This window comes from Gymnoscopelus microlampas, assembly GCF_963454915.1.
Source record: "Gymnoscopelus microlampas genome assembly, chromosome: 7".
In the NCBI taxonomy this organism is placed as follows: domain Eukaryota; kingdom Metazoa; phylum Chordata; class Actinopteri; order Myctophiformes; family Myctophidae; genus Gymnoscopelus; species Gymnoscopelus microlampas.
The window spans coordinates 23,019,084-23,036,662 of record NC_139944.1 but is presented as its reverse complement, the minus strand read 5'-3'; the positions used below and the strand labels follow the sequence as shown (position 1 = coordinate 23,036,662).

The 17,579-nt window shown below is 42.9% G+C and overlaps 2 protein-coding genes across 2 annotated transcripts in view; both read right to left on the bottom strand.

The window, feature by feature from the left end:
- iars1 (isoleucyl-tRNA synthetase 1) overlaps positions 1-17,579 on the bottom strand; it is a 75,840-nt gene that overhangs the window by 42,623 nt on the left and 15,638 nt on the right. Inside the window, exons 12-14 of the mRNA XM_084063146.1 lie at positions 12,455-12,546; positions 8,428-8,526; positions 2,942-3,068 (exon numbers count right to left, since the gene is read on the bottom strand). Of these exons, the coding sequence (XP_083919272.1) occupies positions 2,942-3,068; positions 8,428-8,526; positions 12,455-12,546 (318 nt within the window). The remainder of the gene's footprint in view (positions 1-2,941; positions 3,069-8,427; positions 8,527-12,454; positions 12,547-17,579) is intronic.
- On the bottom strand, positions 15,550-16,844 carry LOC311049142 (vimentin; the record flags this gene model as incomplete). Its single annotated transcript, XM_084062618.1, has 1 exon — positions 15,550-16,844. The coding sequence occupies one exon, from the start codon at positions 16,842-16,844 to the stop codon at positions 15,702-15,704; it is 1,143 nt and encodes a 380-aa protein (XP_083918744.1). The 3' UTR covers positions 15,550-15,701.

Below are 17,579 nucleotides of genomic sequence, written 5' to 3'. Positions count from 1 at the left end.
GAAATACACTACATTAGCATAAGCCTACTTTTAACACTTTCTGAGTAACTTTAGCTAAGAAAAGTCTGCTAAAGTGTGTTATCTGTCCTCCTCAGAGAGGTAACCTGTAGGCTCTGCTCCAGTTTTACCACAGCGCCAGGTAGCATGGCCCAGATACAACCCGACACAACCGCCCGCCGATACGGAGAGGCGGGGAGAAACAGAAGGGTCATTGATAAGAAAACAGAGACGAAAAGATGGAGGCACAAAGAGCATGAAGGGAAAAAACATAGACAGAGAGAGACATATGAGAAGCAGAGGACCAGGCATTCGCACTGCACGCACGCACACTTCATCGCCATCGGTTGGAAACCTTTCTGGTAAAAAACTGTTACTTGTCAGGAAATTGAAAAATTAACCAGTGTTGCAATGGATCTAATGTAGTTATTTAGTCACAAGTTCTTGTTAATAGGTTTCATTGGTTCAATATTTATAAAACCCACAAAAATAGACAGTCTATAAGCTCACAACGCGTCATATTGCAACACATTGTGAGCTTGTAGATCGCCTATTTTCGCTACTTTGGTGTGACACTAGTATGACGAAGTAGGGCATTAATTTACGGAAAAAAAACACATGAAAAGTTGAACTGTGGAGATAAAAGGTTCCCCCCCTACAGCGACGATATTGTAGATTTGGGTGTGCGTGCTGTGGCTTGGGGGCGTGTGCAGGGAGGTAGGCACCAGGGAGAAAGCGTGTTCTGGAAACAGTCACAATGCTATTTCCAGCAAGCAGGTCGCTGGATGTCCCTCTTTCAGCCAGGAGACCAACACTTAATTTTTCAAACGCTCAAACAACCCAATTCTGACACCGCAGTTCAGTCCAGTCTACATCAAGTCTGCATGGTGGCGACCAACAGTTAGAGCGACGAACATAGATGAATATTCACACACTGACTCGTGTATTTTCCTTCTGTCTCTTTCGCTCTTTCTTCTCCAATTAATTATCTCTCCCTTTCTCTTTCTGCCATTTACTTTACTTTATTTCATCTCCTTCCTTCTTCCGAGTTATTAAGCTTTTACTCCCCTATCTACTTTTCGAGATGGTAGATTATAATCAGGCAGCAGGGTAGAGTCACACTGGACTAGTTTTAATATTTCCTTGATGCAGAAAATGTGTTGATGTAAGTAGGAATAAACACAGACGCACTCGGGAGGAAGTGGACTAAGAATGGAGAGGAGCCAAACCGAGTTCCTGTGGTGCCCCGGAGGCAAAAAAAAGGAACCAAATGGGTTCCCAAATTGTATATGCAGTGCCACCGACGTCAATACCTAAATGCAACGAACAAAGCCGCCCATCTCATTGCAAACAGAGCATATGAGCTGAAAAGCATCCAAATAAAGTTAAAGTGTAATCTGTCTTTCTGGAAATGTTTTCCACTGCCGGGTGGAAAACATAGTTAGTTCTTAGTTCAGAGCAAAGCCTTCTGTTTATTTCTTAGAGCCAAGCCATTATAGGCTAAAGTCAGACTTAACTGGGGTTTATATGTAAAATACAAAGACACCTTTCCCCCTTAATGTGCCGCTTGTCTTGAAGTTAATGATGATAGATTTTGTGGCAGCCAGCAAAATTGGATATTTCATACATAAAGCCAAAAGGATAAAGTTAATATCGGCCTGTGGCTCTGGACAGAGTAGGGTGGTTCAACTATTACTATTAGTGGTGCTAGTCTGCACTGTTGTAAAAAAAAAAAAGCTGTTTGCATCCCATTTTAGAACCAAGAACTAATTTATGTGTTAAATTCTGTCTGAGAACAGCTAATGGTCACTTTGAAAAACACAACACCACATTATATACATTTTAATAATTCATATTATTTGTACGAGTTCTTTTACATTTTCGGTTAATCAGTCATAAACCGACACTGATTTACTTGTGTGTACATGGTTAAACGGTTGAACGTGTTACGCCCCCATCCCTAGCAGACATATCACACTGCAATGCCAGAACACTAGGAGGGGCAGACAGCAATGTTAAGTAATATGGGGGTCAATGGCCATCGACAAATAAATACATTCACTCTGCCAGGTTTTTATGTTAAATGTTCATTTCTGCTGGTCAGCATAGTTCCCTGAAGTTCTGTTCAGATAGGCATTAGGGGAAAAATGTTCCACGTGTTGGTGACTTCACTTAACAAAAGATTGATAAATGCCCTTTCGACATAATACAATATACTGATAAATATGACCTTATTGCTGATCGTGTGCAACTTTCCTCAGTAGAAAATGTAAAACCACAATTACAATAGGGCTGTCCCCGACTCATGAGTCGACTCAGAGTCGCGGATTTAATGCAGTCGATGGGAAGTTTTTTTTTGGGGGGGGGGGTGCGCATGGAGCCAGTGCTAGCTGCTTTAAAGAGTAAACGCAGGACTTTTTTAGGGTCTGTGTCCTTCATAACCTCAAAATGCTTCCAAACTTGTTTTCACTTTCGCTTACACTTTTCACCTGCGATATAACCACTCCTCCTCCACTTCTTGCAACGAGTGCTTCTCCTGCTAGTTTACCACTCATGTAAAACTTTTTTTTTTGGCGTCTCAAGGAATACGAGTCGACGTCAGGCTCCTAGCCCTACGCGTAGACTTTTAGGGGACAGCCCTAAATTACAATTAGACTTTTATTTTATCTCTTTCCTCCCCTTTTTGCTGTTATCTATGTTATTCCTACTATTCCTTATTCATCTTTAAAAGGCTTGCTATACAAAGCACTTTGAATTGCTGAATTGCTGAATGGCATTTTGGCGCGGCATGTGCATTGTCATGGCACATTAACAGTACATCATGTAGCTCTGTGTGTGTCTGTGTGTACAGTATGTGATGTGTACTGTGTGTGTGTGTGTGTGTGTGTGTGCGCGCGCGCGCATGCGTGCGTGCGTGCGTGCGTGTGTGCACACACTATATTACCTCCTCAAAGTCATCGCTGACCCAAAGAGGAATGGGCGTGCCCCAGTAACGGTTCCTGGAAACTGCCCAATCACGTGCGTCCCTCAGCCAGTTCCCAAATCGCCTCTCGCGAACAAAATCTGGAACCCTGGAGGCAGGCCAAATACAGGGAAAAGGGTGAGAGACAAGGAGTTATCGTACGTGGGTTCTTGTTGGAGAGCTTCCGTTAACAGGCTGCAAACATATTATTCCCCTAGAGGAAGGAAAAAGTCACACGAAAAGGTGGAAGGGATAGAGTGAGACATAGATAAGAGGGGGGAGGGTGCATGTCTATGTGTGCTTGGTGGTGAGGCGGTGGGGTTAACTCCACTTTAATGCCTGATCTATATTTGGTTGCACGCTGTGTCGCACACCGAAAATAGCAGATCTACAAGCTCACAACGTGTCGTGCCGTGACGCGTTGTGAGCTTATAGATCGGCCATTATTTGTGCAAGACACCGTACACATCATCCATTAGATGACTTGAACACATGAGAATATTGCTGCCATGCTCTCTAGGCTAATATCTAATTAATCACACATATTTGCAACTGTCACTTACTGCCACCACTTAATGAAAGCACTTAATGAAATGTTCACCGTGATTCTCCACAGAGAGACCGAGCATGCGGCCCATTATAATGCCATATCACTTTATTGAGCTGGCCTCATATTCCAGTTCCACCTATTGTCTCTATTTTTTCTCTCCATGCTAAACATAAATAGTGCAGCGCCGTCTTTATGATGCTTAACTGTAGAGGTTAACACTCCCTTTAAGGCACCTTCTATCTATGTATCTATCTATCTATCCATCCATCTATATATATATATCCCTTCCTCTCCCCATCTTCCTCCCATTCTCTCCCAATCTCATCTCTCTCTCCCTCCCTCCATTTTCCGGTCCTTCCTCTCTCGCCATGTGCCAGGCGGTATTGCCAGGAGAGTAGTGCAGTGGGTATAAATCGACGTCAAGATCCACGCGCCAAGCAACGAGTTCATCAATTCCCATTTGCGGGAGGCATTTCTATTTAGGCCCCTAATATATCAATTTAATGTTTTTCCTTTTTTTTCTCTCCCTCTCCCTGCTCGGCCCCCTCCCTTCTCCCTCTCTTCCCCTCCTGCTCTCCGCTTGCACTAAATGTCGAATTTAGAGTGCCTGTCTTACGCCACAAGAGACGCACAACTGAGTCATTTTAACATGTACAGGCTCCTGTAATGAGTCATAGACACTGGGGACGAGTACGCGAGAGACACAGAGACTGATAAAGACAAGGGTGATAAAGCGATAACGAGTGAAAAACAAGCCTAAAGCCTAATTTATGTGCCATAAATCTGTTCTTTACGGAAAGGGACACCAATGTGTGATGCCGTATAAATTAAGCATAACAGCCTGGCTTCCCTGTATAATCTTTAGATATCGATAGCAGATACAGTCCATTCTGTTAAGTTGGTGAATAAATCCACAGTGAATTGAGGGAAAGGAACACAGATCGGGTTAAGATAAACCAGTTGCAGGAACATGGAAAAATGTTAAAGCTCTATATTCTGCATTGCTATATATCTATACATTGCTATAGAGTGTTTGTTTAGTAATGGGTCTCCCCGTCTCTCCAGCTTTTTAGTTTAATTTTCATACAATTATCAGCTTCAACACATTGAGTGCCAGAGGGTTTTTAAAACAGGGTACAGCCAGTGCCAGCATATTTAACGATTTTTTTAATCGTTAAAATCGTCACAAAATATTTTCCGTGATCACCATCCTCACGGTGATCCCATCATTACACATACAGGGGTCTCGTAGAAAAAAAAAACATTCGGTAATCCGTTCCATAGTTGCAGCTAGTTGAAAATAGCATGTTTCGCCAAAAATACATAGCAAAAAAAAAAAGTACACAGGAGCCGAGATACAGGCCTTTAAAGTAATAAGTTAACCAGGAAGTGGATAGGAGTCTAAATCTTCGAAAAATGGCATCTCCTGGTGCTGTGAAAGGAAAAAAATATATATATTTATTTATTTATTTTTCAAAAACATCCATGGATTGGATTGTGAAAAACGGCAAGGGACGTTTTTGGCACTCAATGTGTTAAATAGTTCCAATTCCATTTTTTTTTCTCCAATGCTCTTTTTTCAGTTCCAATGTCACTTGTTTATCCTGTAATACGCTGGGCAAGACCTAGCCGGTTGAGTGTCCAGGCGGAAGCACAGCCCAAGGAAATGACGTTGATGCTTTACAAATCTGTTTACATTCTCTGTGAATGAAACAAGTGTTGTGATTGGTCGAAAAAGATAGTTTCCGGGGGAAATACATACGACGGAAGTCCCATCCCTATAGACACTCTCTGCATTAGGTCGTGACCAGGCTTTTCTCTTCAGAGATGAGTAAGGCTGGGAACGAGGCTAATCCTGTATCCAGTATGACTTCTCTCTCCTGATTGGATCAAATTGGTATACTGACCTAAACATTTATTTTGTTTACTAAAGAGCAGGAGTGACCCCCGTCTCTCCGGCTGACCCGTTACTGAACAAACACTCTAGAAATTATTACTATGAGAATATAAAGCTATTTAAAACGTACTTTAACAAAATAAATATCACAGCACCTTATTCATTTATTTCAGTGGCTAGGTGTTAATTACTGTATATGTTGAAAAGAATTTCCAATGGTCAAACCTCCACAACGTTGGGTGCCTCACACATTCATTCATACACACACATATTCAGTTAGTCTTTGTTTCATCCAGAATGTGCATCTAATGCACATATTGTACATCCGCATTCATTTATGCCCAGTCTCAAGTTAGATATTACCCACATGAACCCTAGAGTCACTATTCTGGGCATGTCATAAATAGGCGAACATTTGCCAAAAATAGATGATCTACATGCTCACAACGCATCGCAAAAAGCAACGTGTATTTTCAGCATAGAGATATGGTGTAGAGGGGGGATGGGACCAAGTATAGACCACTGTACTGGGGGGAATTAAGTATACAGTATAGGGTTTAAGTGGTTCATTCCAATTTTGTTGTGACTTGTGTGCGCATACAGTACCTTATTCAGATTACTGCTGTAGTAATGTATTAGTTACTGAAAACACACAGATGCCTGTGGGATCAACACAGTTGTTTCTTATTTCTATCAATTTATTCCATTCAGCTATTCACCCACTCGTTAATTCATTCAGACTCAGGCAGGCCTCAGCAAATCTTTGTTGACTGTAGCGCTATTCTTTTATTATATATTTACTAGTTTTTAATCCCAACTCTACCCCAATGCACTGTGAGATGTACTTGAAGGAAAATGAACGGCTACCTTTCAAAGCACTGACTTTTGAAATGTTATTCTATCGTTTCAACTCTCAGCTCATGAACTCCATTCCGAGGCACTTAACTCCGGATGTAATTTGGTTTCATTAGGATAGCGATTAGCCAGTGGCACCTCAGTGACAGCCAGTCTCCCCCGGCTCAAAACATTCTAACTGCGAAAGTGGTGATTTTAATCAAAAAGAAAGTTTTGCTTTTCTTTGAACGAAATCCGATAATGAAGCTTGGAGAATAAACTGTAGCTGTGCATCGGCCTCAGTGGGCAGCCCCCCACGCACTGCGTGGGAACAAGAACATATGTGCGCGCGTGTGTGTGTAATATTTGTGCCAGCACCCCAATTTGACAGCTATATCTGTCATTATGAATATGTGAATAATGAAGCAGGGTTATCATCGCAGGTCTGTCCATTAGAAATAAGCACATCAATCACACATTGGCACCTTAAATGCTTTACAATGCCTGAAAGTCTCTTTGCTCTTTAAGGTCCAGCTCTTAAAATCGATTCAAATAGGCTGTTAAATAATACACTGCATCTCACATACATACAGTGCCGTGGACTGAATTATTATTAAAACTAGTAGACCTCACAGCTCAGGATTTAAGCCCAAAAGGTAGTGTGTGTGTGTGTGTGTGTGTGTGTGTGTGTGTGTGTGTGTGTGTGTGTGTGTGTGTGTGTGTGTGTGTGTGTGTGTGCATCTTAACCTACCCAGTGGCTACTCATTCATCTCAGTTTGACAGGCCCATTACCAGAGGCAGCTACTGTAGCTCAGAAAAGAGCACAGGGAGTAACAGGGGTATCGCTACTTAGAATCGATGCCATCTTGATGCTTACCTGTTCTTGACACATTCTATACATTTCATGGTTGTCTTTTTCCTGATGTTAGTGGTGTTTTTATATAAAATATTGTTTGAATTTGCATGGAGAAAAAAAAGGACATCTGTAACGAGGCATGTGCATCGGCCAAGCTAGGAGGGCTAAAAATAACTCAATACTCAACTGAAAGCTGGCAAACATTACATTTTCTAGCAGCCTACATAATTTCTCTCTGCTCAACTGAACCGCAGTGGTTCTCTCACTGTCACTGGTGTAATCTACATGTTATGTAGGTATATGCCTCATGCTTGTTACAAAATGAGCAGTGATATGTACTGTCCACGTGAAAAAGGCAAGCAGTCGCAGAAACTGCACCCATTCAAAGTGCCATCTGCCCCTGCTCTCTTGCGCCGCCATTCTACATGCTTTTGTAAAGTAATTCAAGTGTAGCATGTTTGTTAGTATAGTGGTAATGTGCGGTGGTGGCGATGTGATACCAGAATTGGTAAATTGCCCACTACTTCAGATCATACTAGAGAGAATCAGGGCCGTAGTAACACTTGACCAGGTGTAGGGTCTTCTTTGGTTCATGGATAGAAAAAGTAAAACCCCAAATACACCTCTAGTTTTATTTCACTATGTAATTCCTTCTATTATGCTTTAAAATCCTTTCATGTAATTAATGTATTTTATGCCTGTGTGAAGCATTTTGAATTGAGTTTGTATAAGAAATATGCTATGCAATTAAACCACCTGTACACCACTGCTCTCTGCTCGCATTCAGTACAAAGGCTACACCATGGGCTAGGTCTGACTGTCATGCCCTCATGATGTGTGAACTTAATAGGTTGAGTTGACTGGTTCACCATTTAAACTTTCTTCTTATTCTTAGTCAAATTAACTGATTTGCAACTGTACGTGGACAGCTTTTTCACATCTACACCAAATCTCTTCACCAAAAATAGCCGATCAACAAGCTCACAACGCGTTGCGACACGTTGTGAGCTTGTAAATGTGCTACTTTTTGGCTTATTACTATTGACAGTTAAGGCAAATACAATAATCATATTATTGTATAAAACAAATATATACAATCTTAAGTATTTGTCTGTGACTGGATCAAGATTCTTCAGCTGTCCGGTTTAGAAATTTGCCGTTTTGAGATAGACCATTTTTATTCCTTTTTATTTAAAAGAAATGGTTCAGTTAAGCACCTGCCCTCCCAAAAATGTGTACACGGCCCTAGTACAGTAGCTTTTAACCTACTGTGCATCTAAGAAATCACTATTTAATAGTCAACAAGTGTCTAACACACTAAGAAGCCTTACCAATAGCATTTTCCATTGTTCTCCAGTAGTTTCTCCACCATGTGCTCCACTCTGATAAACCAGCTCGGGACGGCTTTGTAGATCAAAGGAGTGTCAGACCTAGGAATACACAGACAGACATCTCAGTTTGATGGTCCCAATTCAAGGATATTGCTTACTGAATACTGGACATGAAATATGATGGTAAAGCATGTGGACAATCCCCTCAGAATCTGGAGAAGAGAAAAAAAGGAAATATGCTGTGTGTGTGTGTGTGTGTGTGTGTGTGTGTGTGTGTGTGTGTGTGTGTGTGTGTGTGTGTGTGTGTGTGTGTGTGTGTGTGTGTGTGTGTGTGTGTGTGTGTGTGTGTGTGTGTGTGTGTGTGTGTGTGTGTGTGTGTGTGTGTGTGTGTGTGTGTGTGTGTGTGTGTGTGTGTGTGTGTGTGTGTGTGTGTGTGCGTGCGCGCGCGCGCGTGTGTGTGAGTGTGTTCATTTAAGGGGCTGTAAAATAAGATTCTGCATGTCTGCTCTGCCAGTCAGGGATTCAGCACACCACCAGACTCCCTTGTGCAAAAAGACCATGTACCTCTGGAACATCAATCTCTGCTTCATGCATTATTTACACCAGGGGTGTGTCAAACTGGTCTAAATGGCGGCATGTGGGCCAGATGCGGCATGAGAAGGGATCCAATCCAGCATTTGTGAGCGCAACTGGTCCCGCCCACATTAAGTCACATTTTACAGTCTAGTCTGTGACCTAAAATGAGTTTGACACCCCTGATTTTCTCCCTGAAGAGGAAAGATGGATCTGTAAATGTTCTTTGGGTACAGTTATCATTTTTCAAATTACCAAAATTGGAGACTGCACAGGATAAGGAATACAACCATTCTGTGTTTTTTTTTCCAAATTGGCTCAAATAAATTCAGCACTTGCGTACTTTAATCAATTTGACAATGTGAGGCAAACATGCTCCAGTTTAACAAAATATATGATCAAGTCCTGCATACTAAGAGCTTGGCACTGGGTGTACTTGATTTCAAACCAGACTTGCAAATCCTTGTTGGATCTTCACCAATCATTTCATTTGGTTTAATATTAAAATTCACAATGGATTCACTGTGTATTTCTGAGCCCACAGCCCATTGACCAGTGAAGTCTAGTCTACTGGGAAAGCGGCCTAGCATAAACACTCAATAATGAATGAAGTGTTTTTACCACACAATCCACAAACTAAGTATGAACTGCACTGTAACCATGTTTTGCTCAAACTTGAAATGAAGTCCAAGTACCTAAAATAAACTCAATGGTTTAAGGGAAGTGCCAAAGACGATCAACAAAGTTAAACATTTGTAGGCCAACCCGGAAGTTACTCCTTCTATGGAGTTCCACCACAGATTTCCCATAGATTTTTAGTAGCAAACAAAGGCTTATGATATATACATGTTTTGTCCTACAAGGTCCTGGTAGGTATGTCAAGGTATGACTAGGAAGAACTGATCAACTTTTCACATCAACTGACGTTGACATCCCAGTGCCACATCCAATTCCGTTTATTTTTTTCCTTCAAATGTCTGCAAAGTTGTGGGGTGTCATCAGTCTTGGCTCAGAGCCACTGAGTTGCCGGGTAACCCCTGGACCACACCCACTTCCGGGTTTGGAATCTCTCCAAAAGGGAGCTCTGTAAGGTGGTCATTGCACTTGGCTTTGAACTGCCAACTTGCCAATCAACCCCCCTGGCAATGCCTACTTGCATTGTTCTGAATGTCTGTCTCCTAAAGAGAGATTGCAGGGTGCCAGACTTGGCTCAAAAGGTGCAGATGCAACATAACATGATTCATCTGGCAGAACCTGGATCATGTTATCAACATCCACATATTAAAAGGGAACAAATGACCACTGTGGCTGCATTCATTATTATACCTCAGAATGTATGCTCTTTGTGGTTTGCAGTGCTGGGGCTCAGTGCACACTGTGCAGTGCGTTTACCATAAATGCAGGACTCTGCAAAGATAACAATCATGCCATGAACACTGCGCAATGAATGTGATTGTCGTCTTGATTGGTGGACTCGTTCATCACTAATTGCAATTAGAGAGAGCATTTATTTTTGTAAGTTTGTCATTATAATAGTTTAATCTTCAGGAGCCCCAGTGTCTGCTAGCAACTCCACAGACACATCTCCACATACTGTACTTACTGAGGTTAATTAATCCTGTTCAGGTTAGGCTGAGCTGCTCAAAGTGAGGGTGGATGTGACAGGGAGGGAGGGAGCCGAGGGAGGGAGGGGGACAGAGATAGAGAGAGAGAAACAGAGACAGAGAAAACAAACCCACGCAGTTCAGAAGAGGTGAAAATTAGCTTGTCTACCCAGGTGTCATGTTTTCCAGGTGCGATGAGAATTAGACAGCAGTATCGAGGCCAGTGAAGATGTTTACTTAAAAATGTAGTCCATCTACCTGGGTGTCAACGTGCTTCATACAATTGTGCCGCAAAAGGGGTGAAAACTTGTGTCATCTACCAAGGTGTCATGTTTGTATCACTGCCAATCAGAGCTAGAACTGCTTAACTTGGGACTACTGCAGAGTCATTTTTCCCGGGAATGGATGCTTTTTGTACCATATCCCACTAAAGACCTAAAAGCCAGATGCTAGTGGGTGTTAGTGGGTGTTTTTTTCCCCGGGGTAAAGGGACTTCTGAGTGTGTGCTCACACGAGAAAGTCCCAATGTGTGTCTGTGCCATCACTCTGACCGTGGATACTCAGCAAGTTTGAAGGGATCCTGTGCTGAGCTTGCAGAAACTCTATTGACATTCTATGCTAATGCCGCTGAAGCAATCAAGAGCACACTAGAAGCACCACACTTGAGGTGGCTATTAACAGGAGATATCCGAACAAGCAAGTACATGGTCAGGTTAGCACATTCAGACTTCTGCCGGAAGCAAAATAGATACTCATTACTGAAAGAGAAAACACAACATGGCGATATTAAATTAGTGTCCCTAATTGTTATTACCATTGAGAACAAATTACTGAATAATCACTGCTGTAATGGTACAGAGTACAAGACTTTCAGATGTAAGTTATGTGAAGCAGTTGGCTAAAGCTCGCAGCATACCTCAAAGAAGTCAAACTTTTTTGGCTTACTGAAACCGAACAAGTTCTCTGAGGACTAAATTGTTTTATATGAGTGCTTAACGTTAGACTACTGTATACAGAGCTGGAACATTGATTTTTTTTTCATTCACCTTCATCTCCACAGTTTGTTTTCATCGCCCTCTGACGTGCTTTGACATAATCCGTCTCAGAAAATGTGCCAATTTCTGGCAGACACAGAGGACAAAGTGTGTGTTATCTATCTCCAAAACCTCAGAGAGGGATTATAGAGGTTTGCACCTCCTAACCTCCTCAGTCAACCTTTCTTCAAAACTGTCCATGGTACATTGACGGCAGATTGCAGAAATAAAACAATATAAATCACAAGCGTACCTTGAGTTTCTGAATGAGCACAGTCAATGTTCCCATTGGTATCGTTCAGATAGTTTGAAAATCTTGGCGGTGCAAGAACTGCATAAATGACCTTGGGCAAGGCAAGGAGCTTGTTTGTTTTCTCATAATTTTGTTCTTATTACATGTGCTGTAGCCTTAAAGAGCTTAGAGCGTTGGAAAGAGATACTACTTTGTTACATGGCATTAGGCCTGTCACAATTATTACATTATGACCTGATTGCACTTACCTGACAAAAACATAATTATTTTTGCATAATCGTCTGTATAAATGCATCTGATGAAAAAAGATGTTTCAATAGATCTACAAGCTCACAATGTTGCTGGCAACTTACCAAGCTTGTAGATTGGGCTATTTCCACCATTTCTAAATATTTTGAAAGACATTGAACATTTTGAACACATTCCAAGTATAAAATTATGAACCACTTAAACGTTCTACGCTTAAAACGGACCGAGTTGTCTCTGTACTTGGACCGACAAGTAAAATGTCATGATGTTGACAGCCATTACTGTACATGGCATCACACACTTGGCTTTCTTACCTCCAGCAGAATGGGTAGCTATGCTTGTAAGAGCTGGTATTGACCAGACGGCCGTTCTCCTTCAGCCACTTGATGATGTTCTTGTCTGCATCCTGCACACATGACACACATAAATATTTAATATATGTATACATGAAATGCTGCTTTGAAAGGCTATTAACACATGGGGTGCCAGGTTTTTTTAAAAACAGTACACTGAGTGCCAGGATTTTTAACCATTTTTGAGGAGCCGAGATACAGGCTTTTGAAGTCATAAGTTAACCAGGAAGTGGATTGGAGTCTAAATCTTCGGAAAATGATATCTCCTGGTGCTGTGAAGGATTTTTTTTTTTTTTTTTTTTTAAACGTATACATACGGTTTTGGCACTCCATGGTTGTATTCCCAAAACCGTATATATATGGTTTTGGCACCCAATGTGTTAATACATTACACTGATAAATCACCATTCAATAGGTTTTTTACATCACTTTTTTTTTAAAAGAAGAAGATAGTTCTGCAAGAATAATCATGGTCACTTATTCTTTCTGTGCCATCTTTCAATAATATTTCTGTCTGTTATTACACAGCTAAAGCAATACTAGACAACGATAAATAGGTTGGGAGAAATATGTATTGTTACCCTGACGTTATCCTACTCGTTTATGGCACACAATAATTAAATAAGCGGTCTAGTGGTGTGTATACTGAATGATGTCATGTCGGGGTGGGCGATATTACTTCAATTCAATATCAAGATAATTTAAAACCCTTGCCTCGATTACGATTAATGAACCGATTATTTAAAAATAATAGTTAAAGTAGCAGATCTACAAGCTCACAAAGTGACGCATCGCAAGGCGTTGAGAGCTTGTAGATCAGCTATGTATACTACTTTTGTACACCACCATTGTATAGCAATCTATAACGTGCCGTGTCTACAGAAAGCATGTTCATAGTGGGCAGCACCCGCTTGTCGGTCATGCATTTCTATGGTAAAGAAAGACGTGCTGGTGCGCCTCTCTTCCCAACACCCGAGCATCTTGCTTCAGCGCACTAGACGCCCAGTATGTTTTGGCGTAGCACCCTCGGTGCTTCAAGCAGGAAACAGTTCAACTTTTGGAGAGGAGCGCCGGTCATTTGATCCTGTGACAACCTGATAATTTACGACCCGTCATGGAACCGTTACCACAACCATAAGAAGTCCATGTTTACATCGTTTCATCTTAGCTATTTGTGCTAATAACACAGTTGAGAGGACATTCGAGCACAGCAATGGCTGGTCGGCTCGAATGTTGCAGGTGTCAATAAACCCTGCGTGCGAGCACTATGGACATATCCAATGTCCTCCACCATGCATGAATTGCTTTTTGTGGAAACGGTCCCTAATACAGTGTTAAGTGGTTAATAAGACTAATCAATTTAGTCTTTTTAAACCCAAGTCAGTTATTGGTTCTAAATATTGGTTTGAATATATTTTCGTTAATTGTCCAGCCCCAATGTCATCTCTTCCTCTCTAACTGAGCCCGCCCTACACTTTGCCCAGGAGCTCAGTTTACAGATTGGTGAGGCACAGTTTGTTGGAACTAACATGTTTGTATTTTGACAAAATGGTCTCTTTGGTCTCTCCCTGAACTGGCTTCATAAACAACCACCCTACATACTACGTTGATCAAGGTCTATACGTTGTCTCCTCCTTTTTTCCCACTACACCAAATCTCTTTGCTGAAAGTAGGTGATGTCCAAGCTCACAACGCATCGCAACATGACACGTTATGCTTGTAGATAGTCTATTTAGGGCGAATGTTTGCCTAATATGACATGCCCATGATAGGGATGCTAAGATTCATGTGGCTAAAACCTATTAGTACTCTAGTGACAGACTCATTGGAAACTGGCACTGTGACATGTACTGTAAAGCTTGCGTTATACTTTGTTGTCCATGAGTGTTGTGCACTGAAAATATCAGATCTACAAGCACACAACACGCTGCAGTTCAATGTGTTGTGAGCTTATAGATCAGATATTTTTGGTGTGCAACACCCATGGGCAACACCGTATAAATCAGGTACTATAGCTTCAGCTTACTCGACCACAGAGACAGACAGCGATAACAAGGCCCTCACTCAATATTCATGTCACTCAAATATTTCCACATATATGTGATCCTTTTGGCATCTTGTTACAACAAGGCTTGATTTATGACCAGGGTGACCAGTTAAAACATAATAATAATGCTTAATCAATCTTGTCTTGAAAATATGTTGAGCCTTTCCAAAACACTGTGTGCCTGCTGTGGAGTTGAGACTATTGTGTAGCAGAAAGAGTGAACTAACAAAAGCGGTCATGAGTACTATTCTGCTACAAAGATTTAGCTTCAGATTTCATTTTGATTCACTTGTACAGGAAAAAACATTAAATGTAAAAATTGACACTTTAGTGTATTTTTACTTCCATACCATGAAAAGGTAAAGGTGGGAGACCAACAGCGACAGGTCATAGAGATGACAGACAACAGACTAAAGCAAGAGAGAGAAATAAATAATTCATGCTTTTTTTTTTGATGCATTCACGTCAAGCTTTATTAAGTAGTAAATGGTAAACAATTATGTCAATAGTCGGCAGTTCTATTACATAAAACATTTTTGGGGGTGTTGCAAAGGTCAGATTTGGAAGTGGGGGTTGTTTCATTTGTTTTGTTTTGTTTTGTCTTGTTTTGTTTGAGTGGTTTCCGATCATAGCAGGGAGTTGTTTCACTGTGAAGGAGGTGCCATCCCAGAGTCAGAATCATACATATCAGGGCTGGGTAGGGAAGGAATGTGAGAGGGTAGCACTGGCAGGATAGAGTAAGGGAGCGGCAAGGGGTGGGAGAAAGGTGGGGTTGGCAGGGGGAAATGATGGGAGGGTACAATTAACAGTGAGGTAATAGGAAGGCAGAAAAGTCCAAAAGGGAAGAGAGGGCAGAGTGGCATAATGCTAAAAAAGGGTCAGACATAGTGGATGGTTTAAGTGGGGTGATTTTGATGGATGCAGTGGGGAGGACGGGGAAGAATGGGACAGACATAGCAGATATTCTTGGAATGTGGTAGGAATCATAAAAGGTAGGGCTGGTGAGCCGATTGATGGGTGCTGGCCAGAGTGGGTAGGGCAATGGCAAGGTAAAGGGTGGGTAAAGTTCAGCTGAGTTCCTCTCTCCGTGATGGTATTCTCCGATGGTATACTCCTTTGGCATTGCTATGGGATCTGAAGCCCTCCTCAGCTTGGAATGACTTAGGCTTCTACCTTGAGTCCGAGCCTCTGCTCCTCCCCTTCCAGCAGCTTCCTGTAGGTGGCGATCTCTGCATCCAGCTTCAGCTTGATGTGCAGCAGCTCCTGGTAGTCCAGTAGGTACTTCGACATCTCTAGCTTGGTCTCGCAGAGCTGGGCCTCCAGCTGGGCAATGATTCCCTCCAGGTTTCCCACCTTGTCCATGTGGCCCATCTCCATGTCGTCCAGCTGCTGCTCCAAGGCCATGTTGCGAGCCCTCAGCCCGTCTATCTGGTTCTGCATGTCTGTCACCTGATTATGGAAGGTGCTGATCTCCTCCTTCATGGTCGTCATTTGCTCCTCGTGTTTGCCGGCGGTCTGCTTGAGGGTTTCAAACTTCCCCTTGTACCACTTTTCGGCCTCCTGAACATTGCGGGCAGCCACAGACTCGATCTCTGCGCGCATGTTGCGTAGGTAGGCGGCCAGGTCGGGGCGGTCACCGTCCAGCTCAGCGCTGACCTTGGAGTCCTCGATCTGCTTGAGGAGGTCGGCCACCTCTTCATCATGCAGCTTCTTCAGGAACTCGATCTCGGCCACCAGCTGCTCGACACGCTTCTCCAGCTCAGCCTTCTGCAGTGTGGCGTTATCCACATCCTGGCGGAACTCCTTCAGGATCATCTCCGCCTCCTCTTTCAGAGCAAGCTCTTCCTCCAGCTTGAGCCTCCAGACCTCCACCTCCTCTTCAATATACCCCCGCTCTATATCAGCTGTTCCCTTCTCATTGGTTAGCAACTCTATCAGCTCCCGGACCTCCTTGAACCTGAGCTCGTACTCTTCTCCAAGACCCGAAGGGCCTCCCTTATAGCGGCCCTGCAGCTCCGCCAGCTGAGCTTGTAGAAACGCGTTCTTCTGCTCGAGTGCCTGGACTTTATCGATGTATCCCGCAAACTTAACGTTGAGCTCCTGCATCTCCTCTTTCTCGTTGGCATGTTGCTGGTGAATCTCTGTGCCCAACTCAACTGCCGTGCCCTGGACTGCCTGGCCCTGGAAACCTGAGCGTCCACGGCTGTCATACGAGGCCCCGCGGCATCGAGATGGTGACGGGCTCTGAACCCGCACCCTGCCGCTCACCTGCAGGCTCTTCTGGTTATAAGATGCTGCTCTCATGTTGTCTGTGTTGCGGGCTCAGCGTGAAGGGTTTGCTGTAAATAGAGGGTTTGTTGTTTCCGCTTTAGTGGGTGATAGTTCCCGTAGTGTTGTAGGGTGACCTCTTCTTTCTCTCTCGTTCTCTCTTCCTCTGCTGGGTCTACCTTCCAACTGACACGCTCTCAGATCAGCCGCAGGGCTTTTATGGGCCCAGGAAGAATGTCTCAGACAGCCTTGAAACTCTCGCAGGGTTTTGACATCTCTTAAATGCGGATTATGACAGTCCTCCAGAGGACTGCACCACCGTATTCTTTATTAGCTAACGATGCATTGTTAGTGGCCAGGCGGGTGGAGTTCACTCCCTGGCCTTCACACCAGGGTGGGAAATAGTGATCGGAGCGTGTATGCCTGCTATTTTTCAGGCCTCCACTCACTTAGGGCAGCCGCGATGAAAAGGGTGTGTGAGGGACGAGGCGGGCAGCCGGGCACACGGTGCATTGTGAAGCGATGACGATGTGCTTTGGCAGCACGTTTCCCTGTACAACGTTCCGACACAGCTCTGCCACAAGACTCCCTCACCACTCTCCATCGCATGTTAGTTACAAAGTCAACAGGAATCGTTTGAAATAACACAAGATATTAACTTACTTAAGATATTGGTGCTTGAAACGGTACCTTTGGTTACAATTTAATAAATATCCATGGGAGCATGATGCACTGTGCAGTGTGCGCAGACTCTATTTTTCTGTTCTCAGA